This window comes from Camelus dromedarius, chromosome 14 (assembly GCF_036321535.1).
Source record: "Camelus dromedarius isolate mCamDro1 chromosome 14, mCamDro1.pat, whole genome shotgun sequence".
NCBI classification, from domain to species: Eukaryota; Metazoa; Chordata; class Mammalia; order Artiodactyla; family Camelidae; genus Camelus; species Camelus dromedarius.
This window is the reverse complement of record NC_087449.1, coordinates 33,398,593-33,425,786: the sequence shown is the minus strand read 5'-3', so window position 1 is coordinate 33,425,786 and position 27,194 is coordinate 33,398,593. Positions and strand designations below refer to the sequence as shown.

Here is a 27,194-nt window from a genome sequence, read left to right as displayed (position 1 = left end):
CGCATGACGTCACGTCCGCCAACTTGCAGCGGCCATCGTTGATTCGGTCCGCGACGCCTTTCGCGGAAGTTCCTGTAGCTAAAACGTTCAGGTTTCAAGATGGTCGTCTAAGCTATTTAGCGAGACTTCCTTTGATTTTTCCCTGTTCCCCTAGGGTTGTTGTTTTTTTTTAACCTGGATGTGACGTATTAAAGGACCCGACGGAAATAGAACTGAAGGCGTTCTAAAATGGCGAACCGTACGGTAAAGGATGCGCATAGCATCCACGGCACCAACCCTCAGTATCTGGTGGAGAAGATCATTCGGACTCGAATTTACGAGTCCAAGTATTGGAAAGAGGAGTGCTTTGGCCTTACGGGTGAGCAAGAGGGCGCCAGTCCTCCCCAACCCCTGCGGTCTTGTAACCCAGTTCTGACAGCGCCGGTGGGATCGGCCCCTAGGGGGTGAGACTGGAGGGGAATCTGTCAGTCATTCAGAAAAATCTGAGCGCCTACTCTGTGCCTAGTCTTGTGTTGGGCTTTGGGGACACAGATGGATCTGATAGGATCTTATTCTGAAGGGTGTCACAGTTCGGTTCTTTTGAGTCATTCCATGTTTAATGATAATTTGGTAGATTCCAAAAGTGAGCTCAAGACCATTGTTTTCCCTCAACACTAGGTTACATTCCTTGTCACCTATTTTCATTGTATTCTGCATCTTTCAACTACTCATTACACTTCCAATTTTTAAAAATGTTTTCTCCCTTGCCAGACTGTGAATTCCATGACAATAGTAATTCTGTCCCTCTTCTTTATCCCTCTACCTCTGTCTTTGGTACTTGGCACTTAAGTTGCCAACTGTAATGTTGAATGGCTTAATATAGAGTTTATCCTAAAGGAACTTGAAGAAGTCTCATTTATAAAGTGATTTCCTATTAATAGTATCTAACATTTGTTATTTGCTGTATGTCAGGTAAATATTAACATTTATTTGTAGTGTCTTATTTGATTCTCATTATAGCCCTTTATTATTTTCAATAATATTTAATTAAATATTTAAACAGAAACCTTTATTTAAATAAAAACCTTTGTTATTCAGATTTGAACGGACAGGGTCAAAGAGAAGTGAAGTGATTTGCCCTAGTTCACATAGCTAGTGTTTGATTTTTGATAAAAACATTGGAAGATTATCTTTCCCATTTCTAGATGAAGTTTGCTCAAGGTTATGTAGCTTATTGAGGAGTTGTTTGTTGTTACTGTTTTGTTTCTTTTAACTCCTAGTCTGGCAGTTTTTCCCCTAACATGATGGTTAGACTGCTTGGATTAAAGTCTAGGTTCTGCTCCTTTCTGGCTATGAACCTTGAGCAAGTCACTTAACCTTTCTTAATCCTCATTTTCCTTAGATCTAAACAAGGGCAGCACTAGAACTTACCTCATGGCTTGTTGTGAAGATTAAATGGGATAATACAAAATGCTTAGCAGAGTACCTGGCATATAATAACCTTTCAGTGTATGTTAGCTGCTGCTGTTGTTATTGTTGTTGTTATTATTATTATTATTATTATTATATAGTTGTCCTGATATTAAAATGATGAGTATTCAGGAGCATCAAACCTTGAACTAACTTCTTTCCACTTCGACTTGGAAAAGCTTAGTTCTAATGTGTCTGAGATGCCACTCTGTTTTTGTTTTTGTTTTTGTTTTTGTTTTTTAGCTGAACTTGTTGTCGATAAAGCCATGGAGTTAAGGTTTGTGGGTGGTGTCTATGGTGGCAACATAAAGCCAACTCCCTTTCTCTGTTTGACCTTGAAGATGCTTCAGATTCAACCTGAGAAGGATATCATTGTAGAGTTTATCAAAAATGAAGATTTCAAGTGAGTTAAATGTTGATGTGAAATGCTGACTAGCTAGTATAAAAGCTTCGAATTCTAGAATTTGGCTTTGGTTAAGAGAAGTGAAAACAGTGTATCTTATTTCTGCATAGTTCCACTATAGGATTTTGCTCCTGAGCTCTTGAGTTTGTATTTTGTCTGTTCTGATTGTATCTATCTTTTCCTTTACATTATCAGTCTTGGTAACTTCCCCCACAAAAGAGTATTTCACAAACTCACTGAATATATATTAAGCAGAAGTGAATGTCTAATACGTTGGTAGCACTGAATGCTTAAGGATGAAGAAAACACATAGTTTTCTGTGTGTGAAGAAAGAGAAACTTTGGTACAGTTTACAGACTTTACCTAAGTGTGGTAAAGAAGAGAGAAACTTTGGTGTTAAATGTAGGCTTATGTCCAGACCCTGTTACTAATTACCTGTGACCTTGGAGAAGTTACTTAATTTTCTAAGTTTTACTTTCTTTACCTGTAAAATTGAAACAGCAATAGCGCCAACTCAGGATAGATGTGAGGATTAAGAAAGATAGTGCTGTAAATCTCACAACACAGAGCCTATTGCATGGTAAACACCCCCAAAATGTCAGCTGCTCTTATTTTATTATCCATTCTCAAGGAGCTCACAGACAAGGATGAGAGACACACATAATAACCTTTACAACAACCCTGCAAAGTTATTATCCTCATTATATAGGAGAGGAAACTTAGGCACAGAGAGATTGATTTCCCCAAGGTCAGAGAGCTGATAAGTGGTAAAGCTGGCTTCAGTCCATATTCTTTGCCACTCTATTCTGTTTGTCATATAAAGAAATTATTAAGTTTCAAATGCCTACTAGTTATCCAAGTGGAGATTTGGGTGGGTAGTTGGGATATAGGAGAAAGGGAAAAGAAAGGAATCCTGTAATATTAATGGCTAGAAAATAGCTAACTTTTCTTAGGCACTTACTATGTGCTGTATGCTGTGCTTAGCACTTTACATACATTTCTTACTTAATACACCAAGACATCAATTTAAGTACTATCATTTCCATTTTACAAGGATTGAGAAATCAAGTAACTTGCCCAGTGTTACAGAGTTACTCAATAATGGAATCAGAATTTGAACCCAGATGACTTTGACTTTTTTCTGTAACCAATATTCTGCTTCCTAGCAACAATTTAAATATTCATGTCTATGTGAATTAATTGTTATATTTTTAATAAATAAGTCTTATACTTTGTGTTGTTAAATTCAGTATCTCATTTGATTCTTACAATAATTCCATGAGGTAAGTAAGTTCTTAGTTTTGCTGATGATATAATGGGACAGACTCTGAAAGCTGAGCAGCATGTCCCAAGTAAACACAGCCAGTAAGTGGTAGAATGGGAACTTGAACTCAGATTTCCATATTTTAGCTGTCTTTCTGCTGCCCCATGCTTCCTCTAAAAGTGTAGCTTTCTCATCTGCCAAGGAGAATAAAGACTTTGTTTATCCACTACTGCCATGAGAAAAGCCAGTGGTAAAACTCAGGAACTTTTTAAGATGGGCTGTTGTTTCACTGTCACCTGTCTGTCAGGTATGTCCGCATGTTGGGAGCGCTTTACATGAGGTTGACAGGCACTGCAATTGATTGCTACAAGTACTTGGAGCCTCTGTACAACGACTATCGAAAAATCAAGAGCCAGAACCGAAATGGGGGTGAGTATGGTGTCAAGTGTCTGGACCTTCATCCCTGAGCCAGTTTTTATTTCCCCAGTATCGCAAGCCTCACACTGTCACATACATTGTAAGTGCTCCTCTTAATCCATATTGTTACTGTCTTCATTCAGGTCCTCCATCTCCTTTCTGGGGATTACTCCATTAGACTGCTAGCTTCCTGTCAACCTCACCCAGTCTGCCCATCTGCCTATCTTTCCAGATGCATCTTATGTTGACCCCTGCCTTGCATCATTTGCTCCCTCCCATAAGATCTAGCTCCCAAATGACCTTCTCCATAAAATCATTCCCCAAACCTCCCAAAGTTAGTTTTCCATATGTTAAACACCTTCACAGTTCTTTCTACTGGCTTCTCTAGGACTGTAATTCACCCTAAAGTAAACAGACTGAGTGTGCTCATACTATATAGGAATCCCTCTGAAAAATAATAAGTATATCCAGGAGGGGCAGCTCCATATTTTACAAAGAGACACATTTTGTGGTAATATGGGATTCAAGGAATGCAATCAAAAGCTTTTCTTACTTAGTATCATAGTAAAAGATTAGTAACGTTTGCCTTTCCCCTCTACATATAACATTAAGCAGTAGAGGGTTAAGAATTTGATTTTATTCTTTAAACTTTTATTAACTTATTCATTCATTGAATAAATACATATTAAGTGCCAGTGTCATGCCAGGTAATGTGCTGTGTACTAGAAATAATTTGGTGAATAAGATGGTTATGGACATCAGGAAATTATTTATTTATGACTATATTATATTGAACTAAGATACGGTTTTTCAACCTAGTGACAATTGGGGCCAGATAGTTCTTAGTTGTGGGGAACTGTCCAGTGCATTGTAGGATGTTTAGCAGCATCCCTGGCTTCTACCCACTGAAGGCCAATAGCATAATTGCAGGATGGGTGGTTATTGAGAACCACTGAACTAAGGGAATGTTTGCCATAGAAATTCTGAAAAGCTATTGCTTCACTTACCATAAAAGGTACATGATTTTTTAAAATACCAAATCACTATGTTGTACACCTGGAACTAATATAATATTGTAAGTCAGTTATACTTCAATTAAAAAAAGTTTGCTGACCTATGTGGGGGAAAAGAAAAAGTTACATATTCTATATTCAGAAACTTCGTGGGTTCACATGAAAAATTGCACTTGAGTTTTGTTTTATTCAAGATGTGACCCCTTTACAACTCAGGACTATTTGTGTTTGCTTTTGTGTTTGTCTCTCCTGCTTCTTGGACCACTTCATTCATCCCTTTATCCTCAGCACCTAAAAGACGCATGGCACATAAATGGCCTCAATAAAGGGGAGGTGAATGAAAGAAGACGGTGGTGATGACAGGGCTATGAAAGGTTGTAGTTTGAGCCCGGGTTTGACAGTAGTCCCTTCGGTGTAATTGCCATACCATAGTAGCTTTTATTAGTGAATGTGCAAGCAAAGGGAAGCTGCAGAGAATTCATGCTTTGTATATCAGGTGCTCTCTTAGATATCTCGTATATAAAGTCTTACAGTTCTTTTACTTTTTGGCTCTTTGCATTTATTTCCAAGTTGCTTGAGCTTATGGTTTTTCTTTCAGAGTTTGAACTGATGCATGTAGATGAATTTATTGATGAACTACTTCATAGTGAGAGAGTCTGTGATATCATTCTGCCCCGGCTACAGGTAAGAGATAAAGGTCATACGTATACAATACACAGTACACAGTAAAATGTGTGCAGAGATCTCTTTACACAATAAAACACCATGGATCTCAGGATTCTCTTTTTATTGAAAAAGCACCTTTTAAGAATGAGCTGATGTATGATATGTTACAAGTATACAATATGGTGATTCACAATTTTTAAAATTTATACTCCATTTATAGTTTTTACAAAATTTGGCTGTATTCGCTGGTTGTACAATGTATCTTTGTAGCTTATTTTATACATGGTTAATTTATACCTCTTAATTCTCTACGCCTATATTGCCCCTCCCCCCTTCCCCCGTCCTAGTGGTAACCACTGGTTTGTTCTCTATATCTGTGAGTCTGCTTCCTTTTTTTGTTATATTCTCTCCTTTCTCTTATTTTTTAGATTCCTTATATGATATCATATAGTATTTGTCTTTCTCTGTCTAACTTACTTGACTTAGCATAATGCCCTCCAAGTCGATCCATGTTGTTGTAAATGGCAAATTAAAAAAAAATTTTTTTTTTCTTTTTATGACTGAGTAGCATTCCATTGTATCCATTCACCTGTTGATGGACACAGGTTGCTTCCATGTCTTGGCAATTGTAAATAATGCCACTATGAACATTGGGGTGCACGTATCTTTTCATATTGGTGTTTTGGGTTTTTTCAGATATATACTCAGGAGTGGAATTGCTGTGTCACATGGTAGTTCTATTTTTAGTTTTTGAGAAACCTCTGTACTATTTTCCAGAGTGGCTGCACTAGGTTACATTCCCACCAGCAGGGTACAAGGGTTCCCCTTTCTTCACATCCTCGCCAACATCTGTAATTTGTGTTCTTTTTGATGATGGCCATTCTGACAGATGTGAGGTGATATCTCATGGTGGTTTTGATTTGCATTTCCCTGATGGTTAGCAGTGTTGAGCACCTTTTCATGTGCCTGTTGGCCAGATATCTGCATGTCCTCTTTGGAGAAACATCTATTCAGGTCTTCTGCCTATTTTTTAATTGGGTTGTTTGTTTTTTCTTAGGGTCCTCTAAATAAGGAGTCTTTGTGTCTATGAAAAACATAGGACATTGGGAGTGAGAGAAAAACAGATAAAGTGTTTGTGGGGAGAGCTTTAAAAGTGAGTTATTAACACAAGACAACTTTGTTGTTTAAAATGTTATATTAAGGAGATTGTAGCTAGAGTGGGTTTTTAAGCTTTTTGAGCAGCTTTTTTTCAAATTGATCTTCATATAAAAACCCAAGATGTAAAACAGATAAAAGGAAAGTCAGGAGTGGGAGACTGACCTACCTTAAATATCACCTTTATCATCCTACCTGCCATTCATATTGAAAAATGATTGTCCATGAAGTACTTTTCAAGAATGAGTTTTACAGGGGGGAAGGGTATAGCTCAAGCAGTTGAGGTCCTGGCTTCAATCCCCCTCTGTACCTCTTCTGAAAATAAATAAAATAAATAAACCTAATTACCTCCCCCCACCAAAAAAAATTAAAAAAAAAAAAGAATGAATTTTACAGAGTGTGATTGTAAAACTACTGTTGTAAAATACAAAGAGAAAACAGATATAGTAGGTACCCTAAAGAGAAGGGGAATGATATATCATGGAGAGCTGGCTGAACAGAGAATTAGGAGACCTAAGTTTCTGGGTTGCAACTATCAACACAATCAAGTATAATGACTATATCTATCACCCCCAAAAGTTTCCTCCTTTCCTTTGCTATAATCTCTCCCTCCCACTTCTCTCTCTTACCCCTAAGCAACCACTGATACTCAATCTGTCACAATAGATTAGTTTGCATTTTGGAATTAATGCAGTACATGCCTTTTTTGGTCTGTCTTTTCTTACTTTGCATAATCATTTTGAAATTTATCCATGTTGTTGCATTTATCAATAATTTTTAAATTTCATTTATTGCTGAATAGTATTCCACTGTATGGATATACCACAATTTGTTTACTCATTCATCTGTTTATGCAGAATTCTGGGGTACAAGGTCAATCTACAAAAATCAGTTATATTTCTATATACTAGCAATGAATAATTGGAATAATATGTGAATTTCACTGCAGTAAAAAACAGATCAGAGGGATTTGAAAAACTTCAAAGTAAACAATAGAATGGATTGCAGATATATGATAAATGGGTGAGATAAATTTGCTTGAGGCAGCACATCTGCTGGATAAAGGTAGTTGGTAGATAAGTGCTCACACTTAAATGCAGTGAACCAACTCTTTCTTTTTTTTTAAAAATCTATTTATTTATTTATTTAATTTATTTTTATTGAGTTACAGTCCGTTTACAGTGTTGTGTCAATTTCCAGTGTAGAGCACAATTTTTCAGTTATACATGAACATACATATATACATTGTTGCATTCTTTTTCACTGTGAGCTACCACAAGATCTTGTATATATTTCCCTGTGCTATACAGTGTAATCTTGTTTATCTATTCTACATATGCCTGTCAGTATCTACAAATTTTGAACTCCCAGTCTGTCCCTTACTACCCCCCTGCCCCCTGGCAACCACAAGTTTGTATTTTATGTCTATGAGTCTGTTTCTGTTTTGTGTTTATGTTCATTTGTCTTTTCCTTTCGTTCTTTTTTTTTTTCAAATTCCACATATGAGCGATCTCATATGGTATTTTTCTTTCTCTTTCTGGCTTACTTCATTTAGAATGACATTCTCCAGGAACATCCATGTTGCTGCAAATAGCATTATGTTATCATTTTTATGGCTGAATAGTATTCCATTGTATAAATATACCACACCTGCTTTATCCAGTCATCTGTCAATGGACATTTAGGCTGTTTCCATGTCTTGGCTATTGTAAATAGTGCTGCTATGAACATTGGGGTGCAGGTATCTTTTTGAAGTAGGGTTCCTTCTGGATATATGCCCAGGAGCGGGATTTCTGGTTCATATGGTATGTCTATTCCTAGTCTTTTGAGGAATCTCCATACTGTTTTCCACAATGGCTGCACCAAATTGCATTCCCACCAGCAGTGTAGGAGGGTTCCCTTTTCTCTACAACCTCTCCAGCATTTGTCATTTGTGGACTTTTGAATGATGGCCATTCTGACTGGTGTTAGGTGATACCTCATTGTAGTTTTGACTTGCATTTCTCTGATAACTAGTGATATTGAGCATTTTTTCATATGCCTATTGATCATTTGTATGTCTTCCTTGGAGAATTGCTTGTTTAGGTCTTCTGCCCATTTTTGGATTGGGTTGCTTGTTTTTTTCTTATTAAGTCATATGAGCTGCTTATATATTGTGGAGATCAAGCCTTTGTCAGTTTCATCTTTTGCAAAAGTTTTCTCCCATTCTGTATGTTGTCAAACCAACTCTTCTTTCATACTGATTCAGTTACAGAAAATCTTATGAAATAATCCTGAAAATTATCTCCCCTTTTCCATATTGGCTACTGTAGACTGTATAGTGAAGAAAATGAGATTTCAAATCTGAAAACCAACGTTCAGGGGCCAGTTCTCAAACTTTTTATCTTTAGCTGCTGTTATTTTTAGAAATACTACAAGAAATGGAATACTTTGAAGTACAATCAGGTTGTAGTTAAGGGCTCCAAAACCTAGTCATCTCTTAACAATCATTATTAATGCAAATAAGGTAGTCTGCCTGGAGTGCCTGGAGTATAGAATGAATGACCACAAAACAAGCCTCACGAGGAGAGAGAAAATGAAACATGACTGATTTATGTTATCATATCACCAAAAGGTGTGTTCAGGTGTGGGCTTCTCTATGTCCTGGATGAAGTGACCCTTAAGACTACCTTTTGCTTTGATTTCTATTCTTAATAAGCAACCCAAAGATCATCAGTTTAGCACCTGATGTGCCCTGGCATTGGCAAGGAGCTGCTCTGGAATGAATTCTGATTTTATCAGACACAAATACTATGAATTAATACATTGACTTTAGTCACATTAGGGATTCAGATGCCCTATCTGATGCAGTCCTAGGTCCCAGTCTGTGGTGATCCTTTCCAAGGAGCCCTTTTTCAAGGGACTGACTTCACTGAGTGGCATCTTTGTGTCATTTCTCTTAATCTTTATAGAATTTTGTTAGGGATGAGTGAGAGCAAAATAGCATATACATGTTACTATTTATTCTAGGGCTATCCAACAATCTTTATGTCTTTATATTTTATGTCTTTATGTCCACAAAAAAATGGTAAGGGGTCTTACAACCCAGCCAGTCCATTTGTCAGTTTTGAACTCACTTTTGCCTTTCACGCCCTTATTGATCAGTAAGGACTGCTAAGCTACATCTCAGAAGAAAGTGGAATCAGGAGACAGATTGTTTTGTTTATATCCTGAGCCTTGTTCAGAATGCATGACTGTAGACCACTCCCAAACTGGGCTGAACTTCAGTGGATCTCTTGGAGTAGACTCTGGTCTGAGCCTCTCCTGGCAGAAATACCAGCCAACACAGTCTTGAGCTTGCTGGCCCTTGTTTGTGAAGCCCATTTTTATTTGAGGCTACACCTACACTGATTGATATTCCAGTGACCTTACAGTGTAAGGTCACAGAGAATAGAGGCAATAGAAAATGAAGATGTTCTCATCAGCTTTGTATTTATCTGTTTACAGGAGAACTTATTCTAGGTGTGCAAAACTCCTTAGGAAAATCTTGAACTGTTTTGGATGTCTTTGAAATGAAATTGCCTCAGCTGTTGCTCCATAGCTTTTCTGTCAATCCAGAAGCTCAGTGTTGGGGCTTCAGACAAAGTGGAGGTAGCATGGTCCCCTAACTCTCATGTTCTCTGTAGAAACGCTATGTGCTGGAGGAAGCTGAGCAATTGGAACCTCGGGTCAGTGCTCTAGAAGAGGACATGGATGATGTGGAATCCAGTGAAGAGGAGGAAGAAGAGGATGAGAAGGTCAGACACCTGGGAGCTTAAGGGGTGAAGGAGGGATAGTTATAGGGAATAGAAATGGTCTCTTTTTGTTTTCAACTTTAACTTTTTTTAGCCAGAAAATATAAGAGTTAGTCTTTAAGAGTATGGACTTTAAATAGACTTTGATTCATATCTCAGCTCTGCTATTTACTAGTGGTGTAATCTTGTGCAAATTACATAATACCCATTTTCTCTTCTGTAAAGCAAGGATTATGATACATTCCTCATAGGACTATTATGAGTATTAAAAGAAATGATATACATAAAGCCCTTAGCATAGTATGGAACATTATAATTGCCTAATAAGTGGTAGGTATTAAAATAAGTACTTGGGACAAAAATAATACTGTTCATAATTGAGCATATCCTAAGGAGTCAGTCTAATTTAGGGGGCAAAAATGCCTATTGCATGGTCATGTTCTTTCACTATTAGTTATAATGCTGGAAAGTTGAAAACAAGCAGGCTGTCAGGGAGCAGTCAGGTATATTCAACAGACTATTAGGCAGCCACTGAAAATGTTATGAAAAGTATACAATGTGGAAATGTATATGGGTAAGTTAAAAAGCAGGATCTAAAACATTTGTGATTAAAATTATAAGAAGCATATGTGTAGAAAAAGGCTGAGGGAAATATAAGAAATGCTGGCTTATAGATACTGAGACAGTGCAGATGGAAGTATAGCTGGTGATTGATTAAGGAAGCACAAACCATCCTTGAATTGAAAGCCAGGCGAGGCAGGGGTGCTTTTCTGTGGTGAGTGAGCCAAAAGTAGACATTCTTTTTTTCTTTTAAATGGAAAATTTAATCACATACCTAAGTGGAGAGAACGAGTCTCCCTCTACCCATCACCCTGCTTCAGTAGTGATCAACTTAGCTGTTTTGTTTCCTCTGTCTACATCTCTACCCAGTTGGGCCCCCCAGTTATCTTGAAGCTGTCATATATCATCCATATTTCAGAAAAGACAGGCTTTTTAAAGCATAACCATGATACCATCACCCCTCCCAAATCAAGTGATTCCTTAATATCATCATATTCAGTGTTCACATTTTACCAGCTGTCCTACATTTTTAATAGTCTTAACTAATATCCAGACAAGGCCCATAAATTGTAATTGGTTTTTATGTTTAAAGTATCTTGTAGTCTATCAGTTTCATCTGTTCTTCATTTTTCCCCTTCAGTTTTTAAGTATATCAGGTCATATCATTCTATACAGATTTTTACAATCTGTATTCCCTGTGGTGTCACTTAACATATTCATTTGTCCCTTGTAGTTCCTGTAAAGTAGTTCTTAGGTCTAGAGGCCTACTGGATTTGGGGTTTTTATCCCCTTCAGAGTGGAGCAACACTACTTCATAGGTAGTGGCGTGTACTTCCCCCAGGATGAGCAAAGTATGGTTGTCTCTTTTTTGTAATATTCGCAGCCACTGATGATCTTTTACCTAGACCTATTAGAGTTTAAAATGGTGATATTCTAATTATTTCTTCATCATTTGTTACCTGTACCACTGCTATAAAGAGAAACCTCCCAAATCAATATTTAGTTTTTCCTGGGTAAATTATTTGATTATTTCTCTTACCAGTTTTTAAAATGAGTTGATTGTACAGTATCCTCCCAAGGATGAAAGCTCTTTTGCCCTTGGTAACATTGTGAACTCACGGATTTAAGCATATTTGGCGTGTTTCAGATCCTTATTGTCCTTTTTGATGCTCAAATTGTCTCATCTTTGGCTAATGGGGAGTCTCTCAACTTGACTCGTTAGACTTTTTGATACAGTCATAGTCATTTCAGCCTCCTTGCTTTCAGATATGATACGTTCTAGTCATGTCTTGATACCTTCTGCCCCAGACCTGGAGTTAGCCGTTTTTCCAAAAAGCCCTTGGTTTCGTTTATCGGGATGTGGTTTTTAGAGACCACAATCTGGGCTCTTTGCTACAGACTTGGTGTTTCTAGGCCTTTACAGTTGACAGGGCTAGGGGAAATGTTTTTTCAAGCTGAAAGTACTCCATGAGTTTGTACTTAATCTTAATGATCTTATGTCCGTATCTCTTTTTCTTTCACATAGGAAATCCAGTTTATTAGGAGATAAGCATACTTACTTATCTCTCACTACTCTCACACAGTCCCAGAATAATGGTGCCAGCACTAGAACAGTAATCGGATTATTAGTGACAGTTTTTTTTATTTGGTAGTTTTTTTGTCTTTAGGGTTATCTCAGGATGTATTCAAATTACTGTGTTTTAAAATCACAGGTTGGGGAGGGGAGTGTAAACCATGTTCCTAGATGGTTGTCTATAATTCCATGCTCATCACTGACCCAGTCCATCTCTTCTCCAGTTGGAGAGAGTGCCATCACCCGATCATCGCCGGAGAAGCTACCGAGACTTGGACAAGCCCCGTCGTTCTCCCACACTGCGCTACCGGAGAAGTAGGAGTCGGTCTCCCAGAAGGTAAGGTCTTAGTTATTGGCCTCTTCTAGGGAGACTTCAGGCACTTTAGTGTTTGGACTTCATGGAAGGGAAGTTTGCTTGCCCAGTCTATTAGTTATTGCACAACAGCCACCCACAAAACATTAGTGGCTGACATTAGTTCACCGGTCTGTGGTCAGTGATATTTTTTGGGGGGGGGGGGGGTAAGATGAATATTCATTCAACTTTATAAAGAGATTAGTATTAAATTGCCATAAACACCCCATTTGTAGACAAATATAACTGTACATCACACCAGTAGCTGGCCTAACTTTCCCAAGATGCTTACATGGCTCCAGCTCTTAGTTGAGCATGGAAATTTGTCTGCCACTGATATGAAAAGTCCCTCAGAGATAATGGTTTTTTGTTTTACATATTCACAGGTGGGAAAAATAAACCCATCTTCCCAGCCCTTTCTTAAGAGTTGAGCTTCCATCTGCATGTTCCCTAGAGAGCACTAAACAAATACTGGCTCATTCTTTAAAAAAAAAATTACTGGTAATTTGAGAAGGCTTTTTGTAGCACACCAAAATACTTATTTATACACACATTAAAAATCTTGAGTTGGATTTATTTTAAAGGTAAACATACCCTAGCACTGCCAGGAGTGGGTAATGGAAAGGAAAGAACACATTAAATTACTGAATTATAAAAATACTTTCTTCAGAAAAAAATTCCAACAGGGTTATCATTAATATTTAAAACCAAAGAGAAAAAATAAGCAGTTGTTCTTTGATCCATTAGTAATTTAAATAAAAATGAAAACCACTTCAAAAGCAGCTATAACTGAATCTTTTAAAAAGTTGCAGGTAATGAGCACTTCTAAATCTGTACACATGATTCTTTACAGGCAACTTGCAGTCAAGACGAATCCTTAATATGGCTAATTCTTTACTTTTCTTTAAAAAAATACAAATAAAAGTTTATTGTACAAAATTAAGGCCTTCATAGTTTATTGTTCACTAAGGCTAAACAAAGACTAGGTAATTTTTTAAAATCCTTTACAAAAATTTCACATATACTCCCCCCTGCTCCACACACAACTATTAAACTGGCCTGAGCAACTGTTATCAAAATGAAAACTATAAATAACACCCAGTCCTTTAAAGACAACTATCCCAACTGTTATTTCCTGGCATAAGTGATCTTCATGGCATGGGATGGTGTGATCTTAAACCCTTGTAAAGCATGCCTGGCAGCTCCAGCCTGGCCATCATTTTCAAATTCAACAAAAGCAATGTTATGCCTCCCAGGTACTAAACGTACTTCCTTGAAACCAGGGAACTGATTAAACAGCATGGATAACATCATCTCATTAGTCTCTTCTAGTAAGTTATTAAGGAATACAATATATTTTGGAGGGTAATCAGGAACCTGAGGATTTGGTGTTGCATTTCCTTGGGTATTAGCTGAATTTGGTGTTCCCTGACCAGGCTTTTTGTTGGTGGTTGCTGCAGTCTGTTCCACAGTTTTCGCTTTTTTCTTTTCTTTTTTCTTTTCTTTGTTAGCAAAAGTGCCACGCTTTTTAGATATTGTATCGGAATCTGTTTTTGCATACTGAATTCGCATTGGTTTGCCATAAAATGGAAACCCCTGTAACTGTCTCAAGGCATTTGTGGAAGAGCCCAGTTCCTTAAATATAACAAAGGCTTGCCCCCTCATCTTCAGTCTTTAAAGCTACAATATCTAATACATGGCCAAACTGAGAAACAGAGCATACAGGGATCTCTTCAATTCTTCTTTTTTAATTTTGTCATTCATATTGTTGATATAAATTGTATGATTTGGTCTGATATCCATGTTTTAGGTTATACTGTTCAAACAGCCTGAAGTGTCCATGGCATCTCCTAACAGCCAGAAGCTGGGAACTGTCTTTACTTTTTTAATTGCCATAATTGTTTCTGTTTTTAAAAAATATTTCACATGACAGCTTAAAAAATAAGTGGTTGTTTTGCGGAAGCACTCCAAATATTCAGTCTGACTTAAATCAGATTATGTGGTCAGTGATTTAAGCTAGGATTAGATTGGCAGTTTTTTTTTAGTATAAGTTATTGTCACTCACCTGTTTTGCGGTCAGCTGTCTGTTGGCTGGTATACGATGGCCCTACCTAGGATGACTTGAGCAACTCATCTCTATGTATGTCAGACTCTAGGCAAGGTCAGGCATGTTCTCAAGAAAGTAGTGGCAGAATACAAGAGCAAACAAGCCTAACCACGCAAGCATCTTTCCAGTATCTGCTTGCATCACATGCACAAATATCCCATTGGCCAAAGCAAGCCATATGGCCAATCTCAGACTTAAGAGTCAGAGGGTATGAAAAAAATGATAAAGGACATGAATAACAGAGATGGATGAAGAATTGGGACAATTTTTGCAATTTATAGCATCCAGTGTACCTACTAAGGTTGTTCTTCCTCTTTTTTCTTCCCATATAGGCGGAGTCGGTCTCCCAAAAGAAGAAGGTAGGCCTTTAGTGACTTGTGATGAAGGACAGGGATTTGGGAAGGTGGGTGCTATTGTTGTGCTTATATTGTCAGATAGATATGGGTGTCTAACCAGTCATTTCCACAGCCCCTCTCCTCGCCGAGAAAGGCATCGGAGCAAGAGTCCAAGGCGTCATCGCAGCAGGTCCCGAGAGAGACGGCACAGATCTCGCTCCAAGTCTCCAGGTATAGCATATGGGCCTTTTGGTTGTCTCAATAAAGAACTGTAATAGGAGCAGTTAGCCTCCTGCAGTACGGGAGTACTTTACTTTATCGTTGCCTAGAAGAAAAGGAAGTAGGTATAGAATTTGAAAATTAGAGTTCACATCTTAACTGTCACTTACAAGTTTCCTGATAGGATGATGCACTTGTTTTTTCATTTGAAATTATAGGAATAAGACCTAACAAAGTAGTGGTAAATACCCAATGTGAAAGTAGCCATAAAGCCCTGAATGCATATGAAGTGGGCTCAGTTCTCCTCTCCCCATCTCTCACTCTCTCACACACACACATCAGTTAAGAGAGGATCCACAAGAGATGTCCCTAGCATGGGCCAAAAAAAGTATTAGGCCAATGAAAGGGATTGGGGGAGGTACAAATGACACTGAAGGAATAGGAGGGTAGACTCTCACTCATCCAACAGCCTTTTCTTCCCCAGGTCATCACCGTAGTCACAGACATCGGAGCCACTCAAAGTCTCCTGAAAGGTACGGATTTACCTCTATTTTGACTTAAAAATTTCACTCTTTATTCAGAAATTGAAGTCCCAATCACAACTAAATTGGACCTGAAATTTTCTTGTATTGATGAAAGTATTTAGGAATTCTTTACTACAGAACAAATTTGGGCTATTACCCTGAGAATTACTAAAATTATATATGTATATTTTGTGTTATTTTGTTTTTCCTTGTAGGATTGCAATTTTAGATAAGGGCATGAGCTTTAATCTCAGGAGATCTGGAGTTCAGTCCTAGATTTTAACAGTTAACAGTTGAGTAATATTGGACAAGTCACTTTCATTTGATAAGCTTTCATTAAAAACTTCTATATGCTGTACACTGTTAGGTGCATTCTTAACCTGTCAGACATCATTTCCTCAATGGTAAATTTTGGATAGTAATGCCTAACTCAGTGTTGCTCTTAGACATAAAAACTTTTGGCACATTTCCTGAATATCATCTCCATTCACATCAGTGTTAGCATACCCCAGTCTTCCTCAAAAGTCCTTGCCCAGCTCCTCAAACAGTTGTTTTAGTTATTTGTATATGTTGCCGTTTCAGATCTAAGAAAAGCCACAAGAAGAGCCGGAGAGGGAATGAGTAATGGACTCAGTTTGGTCCAGATGGCCCTCTGTGGAGATGAAGGCATTTGTCTATGTGAAAGAATGAAGACCTACTCCCCAGGCAGCTATGAGAATATTTTAGATTTTTTTTCCACCAAGTTTCTTCACTTGTTTTTTTTTTTAAATGAAAAGAGGTGCTGAGTTTTGTATCTCTTTTTGAATCGTAAACGTTTGAGGGATAATGCTTCCCAAGGGCTGCTTTTGATCTCTTTGTACAACCAACCTTGCTTGTACTTAAATTTATGAGGGTAGAATGGATTTGAGTAGAGGGTATGAATGACAAGGGGAGGGTGTGGCCCCCTGGTGACCCTTTTGTTATTAAATTTGACACACTCATTTTCTATTTTTCTGTGGTTTAAGTTTTGGTTTACTCTGCTTCGAACTGTTCTGAGAATCCTGAGATTTGTGTGGCTGCTGTTACGTTAAAAAAAATCAAGTCAAAAAAAAAAAAAAAATCAAGTCAGTAAAATATATTAGCTCCAACTTTTTTTTCCCTACCTATCATATGCTCAGCTCTATATTCTAAGATTAGTAAAAAGCTCAAAGCAGGGAGAAAACACAGCATTTGCCTTAATAAACAGAAGGAGCTTATGCACCAGCTTTGAAGACAACATGTATATTCACGAAAAAAGCTGGACAACACCACAAGATATGTATGTGAGGTGATGTAGTACAGATGATCCTATGGAAATTTATATAGCTTAATAATTTCATCTGTGAACCATCCTTTGCTTCTATTGTTCATCTTTTCATGGAGATAGTGATACAACCTACCACCTTCCTTAAGGGGACATTATAAAGATAAATGAACTAACCTTTGTAAAGCAGTTTGAACTCAGAAGATATTAGAAAAGTACAATGGAAAGGAACTTATCATACATCAGGGCTGATTTGGTTATAACAAATAATAATAAATCATTCCTTTGTTTACTTTCAACATGATCTGTATTTAACAATTAAGTCTTTTAAAATACCTGGTGTTTAAGCTGGCAAAAAAATAACAGTAAATGACCCAAAACATCCTAATACATAAGGTTTTTAAACAAGCACAGTGCCTATTTTTAGCCATGACTTTATTTTAAAAGGTTCTTTTAAAATATTAGCTCCAACTTTTATCTCCAGTAGCAGCAAGGGGTAATAAACATGAAAACTGGTTAGCAGCAGCTTTGTAAGAAAAGAATGCATTAAAAAATGTAAGGCTTCTTCTGGATCATTTAATCCACTTGCACTGAATGTTCAACAGAACAGTAAAACTTAATACCTTTTATACAGTATCCTTATATAGTGTTCCCCCCAATCCTGAATTCCAGTTGAGATGTTCATCCTTTATCCTACAAGCATTGACATTATCCAAGTCTAGGCAGTAGCAGTAGGGCAACTAGATTGAAAAGGTTTGATAGAGAGAAAAGTATCTAATGCCACTTAGCGTTTTAACCTGAGTTGCTGGACAACACTGCCATTCACAAAGCCAGAAAATACAACAAGGAAAGACCAGGTTTTAGAGGAGCAGGTAGTGGGAGTCATGCTAATGAAAACGATGCATTCATTTTAACAAAGTTTAATCTGAAATAGCTATGTTATATCTAGATACAGCCCAGACACTGGAAATAATAACTGGAGTTAAGCATAGTGATCCAGACCTGAATTGACAATGTTTAGGTTAATTGTGGAGGGTGTAGAATTAAATGCAATTGCCCAGGAAGTCTTCGTATATGTAGGAAAAGCCAATAACAGAATCACAGGGAACACCAACACTGGAGAGTAAGAAGTACAGTCACCAATTGAAAACTGCAATGCATCATTCAGAAAGGGCAATTAGAGAGTGGGTTAAGAAGCCAAGGGTCTAAGGAAGCAGAAGCAAAATAAGGACTGAATAGTGCCCCTGGGCACTGATATGAGGGTGTTGGGATCTTTGCTGGAAGAATTCTGTCTACCTGTACTTACCTTTCCTCCTTTAAAAAGGGAAAAGTGATCAAATGAATTCATGAAGCTCTGATCCCAGCAGGAATTGAGAAGACCAACTGCCTCAAAGGATCGTGTTTCTTGGGAAGCCATATCTGGTCATAGGACAGACATTGTGTTGCTTCCTACTGAACTGAAGGACTTTTGCATCAATGTTAAAGCATTTGGGGATCATATTTGAGATTTCATATTCATCAATAATTCCTCTCCTGATAATATTTGAGGTAATAAAAGTTGTCAGTGAGAGTTATTATGGCTCATCATACAACTATATGTGGGACTGCCTTTAAAAATTAAATACAAGTGCCTCTATTTATACCTGTTATACAGCCTAGCAGTTATTTATCAACCTGTGGAAAGAAATGACTTCAGGCTAAATGACCAAAGTACCAACCAGGTCGGCATCCAGTATACTGTTAAAATTTTTAAAGTACACTTTATATTTAAAGCATAAATATTTAAAAACCCACCCCAAAACACCAACAATTTTTAATCACAGAAATAAACTTCCCGAAGCATAAACCATAAACTTAAAGCCTACTCCAGAGTGGGACACGTCAAACATCTCTCTAGAGATCATTTCGATAAATTACAGAATTGTAGAGGACACGGAATCTAAGGACATATCTTGCTGAAGGGCCATTTATGTCATCTATGTGCTAGCCTACCAGATGAGCAAGGCCTTGGAATTGTAGCTATACAACTTTTTTTGACTGTGACCTTTAGTGAGACATTTTACATCTTACCTCTGTACACATACATATTCTGTACTAAAACAAATTTCAGGAGAAAATTCTTACCCCGTATGCAAAATACATTCTGATAGTTCTTATACACTGTCAGTTTTACTGCTGAGTACAAACCACTAAATTACTTTCATGTCCCACAATTTGACTTACACTGCCTTAAAAAGCTTTGCCATAGGGCACAATGGCCTCTTAACACTAAGAAATGAAGGGATATATGTTCCCAGAGGCAAATGAAATAATGAATTTGGTGAGAGGCTTCCAATATAATTCAAATCAAAGTTCATTCTCTTAGCCCCTTTCCATTATTTTCAGTAGACTGACCTAAGTTTAAATAAGCATTAATCAGAAAAGAATGATGACAGATACTGGCCTCTCCCTGCTAAAAGTTAAAGTCACAAGTTTGTACACTAAACAAAGTGATCTGTTTTAAAAAAAAAATGCAAGAGCTAAAATTCAAAGAGATTAAAAAGTAAGAGATAGAAAATAAGCTTGGCAGAGTTTAAGAAGTGAAGATTTGAAAATTTGAAAAAAGAAAGCCTTATTAGAAAAGCCAAAATACAAAACAAACAAAAGGCATAGAGAAAATAGTCTGGAGGAAATAAAAAATGGAAAATAACAAGTTATAGAGATAATAAAGAAAATACATGAAATCTTGCATGTGCATAATTAACATTTCTGATAAGAACTGAGCAAATCAAACTTTAAAAATTTCAAATAGAAGAAAAATCTTCTTGATTTAAGAGATGAATTATATAGGCATCCAAGCAGAGAAATCAAGTCATGTATAATGAGGAAACAGATCAAGATGGCCTCATCTTAATTAACGCATTGATGCAAAAGGCTCCAAAGGAAGGTCTGAGGAAAACAAAGTGTGCCAGGAACTTTATACCCAGTCAACGTTGTCTTTAAAATATAAGGGAAATAGATATTCTCAAGTATGGATGTATTTAAAGGAATAAAACCACTTGGGAAAAAAAAACTGCCTGATAATGAAACTCACCCAACAATAAATGAATCAAATTAAGGACTCAGGAAAAAAGATGCAGTAAAAAGGAATGGTAGTGAACATCTTAGAAGTTTTAAATAAAAATAATGGGAAATGATTATAAGACTCAAATGAAATATTTGAACTTGTCTATATAATAATAAAACCAGGAAGCAAAGAAACTGTGTGCTGGTTTCATTTTTTCATAACAGGAGTCATATACTGTCTCTAAGTAAAATACACATGAAACTGGAAAAAAATTACTCCAGTCTCTTCAATGTTTTCTACAACTGTCCTTAGTTTTAGGAGGAATCTTTCAGAACTAGATTCTTTGGTAGAAAAAAAGTTTTAAGTTGAGAATTTCTTCACTTTCACACTTTTTAAATTTTGTTAAAGTAAAATTAATTTGCTATATTTACTAAATATAGCATATGAGCCCACTTTTGTAAAACTATGTGACTTACCACTGCATCAAAAAGAATAAAATACCTAGGAATAAACCTATCTAAGGAGGCAAAGGACCTGTAACTCTGAATATTATAAGACACTGATGAAAGAAATTGAAGATGACACAAACAGATGGAAAGATACACCATGTTCTTGGACTGGAAGAGGCAATATTGTTAAAATAGCCATACTATCCAAGGCAATATGCAGGTTCAATGCAATCCCTGTCAAATTACCAATAACATTATTTACAGAACTGGAAGAAAAAAAGTTAGAATTTGTATGGAAAGACCCCAAATAGCCAAAACAATCTTGAGAGAGAACAGAATTGGAGGAGTCAGCTCCCTGACTTCAGACTATACTACAAAGCTACTGTAATCAAAACAGTATGGTACTCAACATCCATTTATGATAAAAGCTCTCCAGAAAGTGGGCATAGTTGGAACATACTTCAACATATATGACAAATCCGCAGCTAACATAATACTTAATGGGGAAAAGCTGAAAGAATTTCCTTTAAGATCAGGAACAAGACAAGGTTGCCCACTCTTGCCACTTTCATTCAACATAGTTTTGGAGGTTGAAGCCATAGCAATGAGAGAAGAAAAAGAAATACAAGGAATCCAAATTGGAAATGAAGAAGTAAAACTGTCACTGTTTGCAGATGACATGATACTATACATAGAAAACCCTAAAGAAGTAACCAGAAAACTACTAGAACTCATCGATGAATTTGGTATCGTTGCAGGATACAAAATTAACATACAGAAATCAGTTGCATTTCTATACACTAAAAAAACGAAACTGCAGAAAAAGAAATTAAGGAAACAATACCATTTACTATCACACCAAAAAGAATAAAATACCTGGGAATAAACCTACCCCAGGAGGCAAAAGACCTGTTCTCTGAAAACTATAAGACACTGATGAAAGAAACTGAAGACATAAACAGATGAAAAGATACACCATGTTCTTAGATTGGAAGAATCAATATTGTTAAAATGGCCATACTGCCCAAGGCAATATACAGATTCAGTGCAATCCCTATCAAATTACCAATGACATTCTTCACAGAACTGGAACAAAAAAATGTTAAAATTTGTATGGAAACAAAAAAGACCCTGAATAGCCAAAACAATCTTGAAAAAGAAGAACAGGGCTGGGGGAATCATGCTCTCTGACCTCAGACTATACTACAAAGCTACACTAATCAAAACTGTATGGTACTGGCACAAAAACACACATATAGATCAATGGAACAGGAAAGAAAGTCCAGAAATAAACCTACCCACTTATGGTCAATTAATCTATGACAAAGGAGGCAAGAATACACAATGGAGAAAAGACAATCTTTTCAATAAATGGTGCTGGGAAAACTGGACAGCTACCTGTAAAAGACTGAAATTAGAGTATTCTCTAACACCACAGACAAAAATATACTCAAAATGGATTAGAGACTTAAATGTAAGACTAGATACTATAAAACTCCTAGAGGAAAACATAGGCAGAACACTCTAGGACATAAGTCACAGCAATATATTTTTTGAACCAGCTCCTGGAATAATGGAAATAAAAGCAAAAAAAAAACCAAAACAACAAAAACAACAACAAAAAAAACAAATGGGATCTAATTAAACTTAAAAGCTTTTGCACAGCTAAGGATACCATCAACAAAACAAAAAGACAACATATAGAATGGGAGAAAATATTTGCAAATGATGTGACCGACAAGGGACTAATTTCCAAAATATATAGACAGCTCGTACACCTTAATATCAGAAAACAAGCAACCCAATCCAAAAATGGGCAGAAGACCTAAACAAGCAATTCTCCAATGAAGACATACAAATGGCCAAGAGGCACATGAAAAAATGCTCAGCATCACTGTCACAGAAATACAAATCAAAACTACAATGAGGTATCACTTCACACCAGCCAGAACGGCCATCATGAAAAAGTCCACAAATGATACATGCTGTAGAGGGTGTGGAGAACAGGGAACCCTCCTACACTGTTGGTAGTTTGGTTCAGTCACTATGGGGGACAGTATGGAGGTTCCTTAAAAAACTAAAAACAGACTTACCATGTGACCCAGAAATCCCACTCCTGGGCATATACCTGGAGAAAAACATAATTCAAAAAGACACAAGCACCCCAATGTTCACATCAGCACTATTTACAATAGCCAAGACATGGAAACAACCCAAATGTCCATCAACAGATGACTGGTTAAGAAGATGTAGTGTGTGTGTGTGTGTATGTATGTACACATATACATATATGCACACATACATACACAATGGAATACTACTCAGCCATAAAAAAGAATAAAGTAATGCCATTTGCAGCAACATGGATGGACCTGGATATGCCATATGATACCACTTATATGTAGAATCTAAAAAAAGGGACACAAATGAACTACTTATTATTTATAATGTAGGTGACTGATTTCTTAAATATGTATAAGCACATTTGACTGTCCTTTATGATTTTTTTTTTAAGAACATAGTTTATTTGACTATTTAAATTCTTTTTTCAGGAGTATTGGTCTTACTCAGAGCTGCTGTTCAACTGTTGCATATCCATATGGTTGAAACAGTAAATACTGTCAACTCACATCATTTTTTCTTCATTTTTTAATTTACACACTAAAATTCACTCCCTTTGATGTAAGTCAATGAGTTTTGACAAATATGACTGTCCTTTATGATTGAATTACTGCATTCTGTTGATTCTTATTTTTTGGTTGGCTTTAATCCTTTGATAACTATAAGTTTAAAAAGCTGAAGCTCTAAACTGTTCTTAGAAACAATGAACAGTACATATATGTAAAGTTTAAAAATATATGTGCAGTATATTGTATATATGTATTTACATGCAATATATTGTTTATGTGCAAATTGTAACAATTCTATCTAATAAAATTGAAAAATAAAAAAAACAAAAACAAAAAACCCAGTATGGTACTGGCACAAAAACAAGACATACATGGATGGACTAGAGATTATCATATTGAGTGAAGTAAGTCAGACAAAGAAAGACAACTATCATATGATATCACTTACATGTGGAATCTTTAAAAAAAAGATACAAATCTTATTCACAAACCAAAAATAGACTCATTGACATAGAAAACAAACTGTTTACCAAAGGGGAAAGTGTGGGGGAGGGATAAATTGGGAGTTTAAGATTAACAGATATACATTACTATATATAAAATAAACAATAAGGACCTACTGTGTAGCACAAGGAACTATATTCAATTTCTTGTAATGACATATAATGGAAAAGAATCTGAAAAAAATATGCATTTATGTATAGGTATAATTGAATCACCCTGCTGTACACCTGAAACTAACATTGTAAATCAACTACACTTCAATTAAAAAAAATTTTTTAATTAAAAAGAAACTGTGTTTATGTATGTGTGTGTATTTTTTTTAAGAGAGATGGTTTAAATGAATGAAGTTCACCAGATATTAACAGTATTTATTTCTGGTTGATGGATTTATGAGTGATTTTTCTACTTTGGTCTTTTATTTAATTCTCCTTTTTTTCTGTTTTAATAAACACAGTTAAATTATCCTTCACAAGGAAAAAAAAAGTTGTTTGGAGTTTATAGTTTTTTTTATAAGCTTACTATTACATTTTATATACCATTTGTTGGAATTGCAAATTGTTAACCAATTTGGCGATAGGCAGCAGGAACCTTAGAACTTTTATCCTTTTTGCCTAAAAATCCCATTTATGAGAAATCACCATAATATAATTGACCCTTGAACAACATAGGTTTGAACTGCTTGAGTCCACTTGTACACAGATGTTTTTTCAATAAATATTCCAATGGAGTATTTTATTATTAAAAAATAAGTTACATAGTATGTCATTAATATTCATATTTTTGAGTAATTTTTAATGGCATGGGAAAATATTAATCTCTCCATGTCACTGAACATTATACAAAACATTTCAAAACAACATGATCTTAAGTGTGTGTGTTCTTTACATAAAATTTTTAATTTTACACTTTTCAATTGCTCTGTAATGAATTTGAATTCATAATCAAAAACTTAAGTTTGCAAACTTATAAAACTGAGCTACTACTGCATAGATTACAAACTAAGAGTTTTCTATTTTTCAATTTGGAACAGTGCCAGTTACTGAACACTGGCAATTACTGTAGGAGGAACAAATGAGATGCTGAAAATTACTATATATAACACTTACATAATAAGACCAAGATTACTGGGGTTTATTGCCCCATAAACACCTTTTGCCAGGTGGTATGCTGCCTTCCTTTAGGAAGGAAGGCTGAACTGAGGGCAGTCTCTTGTAGCAGATTGATTTCTTTTTAATAACTATTTCAAATATATACAAAAGTAGAATGGTAAGATGAACAACACCCTGTATACCTCTCATCACCAAGGCCTGAAAAGAGATGAAACACCTAGAACGGTCACTTTAAAAGAAAGTTCCAAGTCATATTTTAACAGAAAAGCATATGTTGGGCCAACAAAACAAATGAGCCTACACTCCACCACTTAGTAGGATTCCATGGATGCTGAATGAAGCTTTTTTTTTTTAATTGAAGTATAACTGACCTACTATATAGCTCCAGGTGCACAGCATAGTGATTCAAAATCTCTATACATTACAAAATGATCACCATGGGATGCCAAGGCCTTAATATAAAAAAACTAACAGTAGATACACCTGATCGTAACATTTAATAAACACCTTTCCAAGGCTATAAATATGACAAGAAAGCCTTCAACCTCCTGCAACAGATTTCAAGCATCTTTCTTCCATGTTTGACAATATGATAAAAGCCCAATACTCCCCGATTAAAGTAATGGATAGCTGAAGAAGCAGAACAAAGAAAATACACTGTCTTTAAAAGACATTTGTATTTATTTATTCTGCAGATTTCCAAATAAATCTAAAGCATCAATTTAGCCTAAAATCCCTGGCAAATCTCTTTACTGAGCTGTTCAGACACAAAAACCTCACCACAATGTATAGTACTAAAAACAGCTAAAAAATCTACCACCAACAACACAAGTCTGAAATCCAACTAAAATCACTGATCACAAAGCATTTATCGGTAAACACCATTCTCGCAAGTGTGTCATCCAGGCAGTAGTACAGAACTCCAAATGGATAGTCTGGGACATATTAGTTCCTCAGTAAGTAAGAATTACCTTCCATTCACTCTAATTGCCAGTATCAGTGTTTACATTCTATTTCAAAAGATCTGTTTCAATTCTATTTCCAACATGTTAAGTGTGCTACCTTTAGAATTCACTTTGTTTTGCACCTCAATTTTCTCAATGATAAAATGGAGACAGCATTGGCTTCTACCAATTTCATAGTTGTTGTTAGGATTCAGTAAAATAACATGAAAAGACCCTTGGATCTTTTTCTAAAACTAAGTCTATGATTTAGAATACTCTATTCACAGAGAGTGAAACAAATCTCTAAATTGTTACATTATATTCCCATTATCTTAATGACCAGATGAATTAACCAAATTGGACTCTTGTCAAAAAGGTTTATTAACTTAAAATAGAATTACTTCAAATACAGACAAAAGCAAATTTCTGTTCAAGTTTGAATATTTTCAATATACAAGAATGTAAAAGAAAAAAATTCTGAATCTTCATGTTGTAGTTTTATTTTATTATTTTTTTTTTACCTTTTAAAAAAATTTTGGCACTACAAGGTTCTGTAAAGAATAGAAGTGACAAATTTAAAACACATGAAAGTCTTTCCTAATTCTTAAGAACAATATATATAAAGTCTGAAGCAACCAAAGTATGAATACAGCTAATAGAAAATAAAGAATGTAATTTTTTAAATTCTCTCTTTATACAATTCATCAAGGTTAAACAAAACATAAAATTCCCTTAAAAATAGGGTAATAAAATAGATGAAATTTGTATCACTGAATTTGGTGATACTAGTAAAAACTATAGTTCATATTTATATACAAATAATACAGTCTTTAAAAACAGTCTTAGAATTTAAATAAGCTATCTAAACGTGTTAAAATTTTAAATCAGGACCTGATTTTGTTTTGCTTTCCATTAAATGTCACTTTTTCTGCTGAATGTAACTGACATTGAGGTACGGATACCCTTGAGACAGCAGGATTGGCTGGTTGCTGTGCATCGGTAGACCAGCTGAAAGAAAATGGACTCGCATTACTCCGACACGTTTCCTCTTGGTGGGTGGGGACAACGCTCTCTACACCGACGGGTGGCACATCTGTCTGTTGGACACAATACAGACAGGAAACTGAAAGGCTTGTGCCTAGTTATCTGACAACTCTTTAGAATTAACTTGTAGCTAGTTCTGTTTTTTTATATTTATACAGTAAAGAGGAGATGAAGCATGTCAAAACATTTAGTAGGGGGAGAAGGACAAGGAGGGAAGGAACATGTAAGTATGTGAAAAGTAAGAGAGGAGACAAAAGGGAGATGGATGGGAGGAATTAAGGGGAACAATCCCACCAGGGAAGGACTTCAGACTCTCCCCCTCCCCTAAAATGGCTTGTATGACCAATAGTAATTTTCCTCAGCCCTAGTTCTTTA

General features: G+C 36.1%; 2 protein-coding genes and 1 pseudogene across 12 annotated transcripts in view; 1 reads left to right on the top strand and 2 right to left on the bottom strand.

Moving 5' to 3' along the window:
• The first annotated feature begins 68 nt into the window (after nt 1-68).
• Nucleotides 69-16,798, top strand: PRPF38A (pre-mRNA processing factor 38A). 2 transcript variants are annotated; one of them, XM_010984755.3, is made up of 10 exons: nt 69-358; nt 1,693-1,852; nt 3,424-3,545; nt 5,145-5,230; nt 10,033-10,143; nt 12,499-12,611; nt 15,066-15,092; nt 15,202-15,299; nt 15,772-15,820; nt 16,394-16,798. In XM_010984755.3, the coding sequence occupies exons 1-10, from the start codon at nt 229-231 to the stop codon at nt 16,434-16,436; spliced, it is 939 nt and encodes a 312-aa protein (XP_010983057.1). In that variant the 5' UTR covers nt 69-228; the 3' UTR covers nt 16,437-16,798. The 2 variants fall into 2 exon arrangements, with proteins under 2 accessions (XP_010983057.1, XP_064349657.1); XM_064493587.1 differs by having other exon boundaries at nt 15,757-15,820; nt 16,394-16,583.
• On the bottom strand, nt 13,397-14,444 carry LOC105092967 (U2 small nuclear ribonucleoprotein B''-like; annotated as a pseudogene).
• The window catches only part of TUT4 (terminal uridylyl transferase 4), a 132,931-nt gene continuing 120,726 nt past the window's right edge, over nt 14,990-27,194 (bottom strand). For 5 of the 10 annotated variants that reach the window (XM_031465131.2, XM_031465133.2, XM_031465134.2 and 2 more), the window contains one exon: nt 26,139-26,783. In XM_031465131.2, the coding sequence (XP_031320991.2) occupies nt 26,695-26,783 (89 nt within the window). In that variant the 3' untranslated portion in view covers nt 26,139-26,694. Of the gene's footprint in view, nt 15,394-26,138; nt 26,873-27,194 lie in introns of those variants that run through there. The other 5 variants (XM_031465136.2, XM_031465139.2, XM_031465140.2 and 2 more) reach the window with 2 other exon arrangements.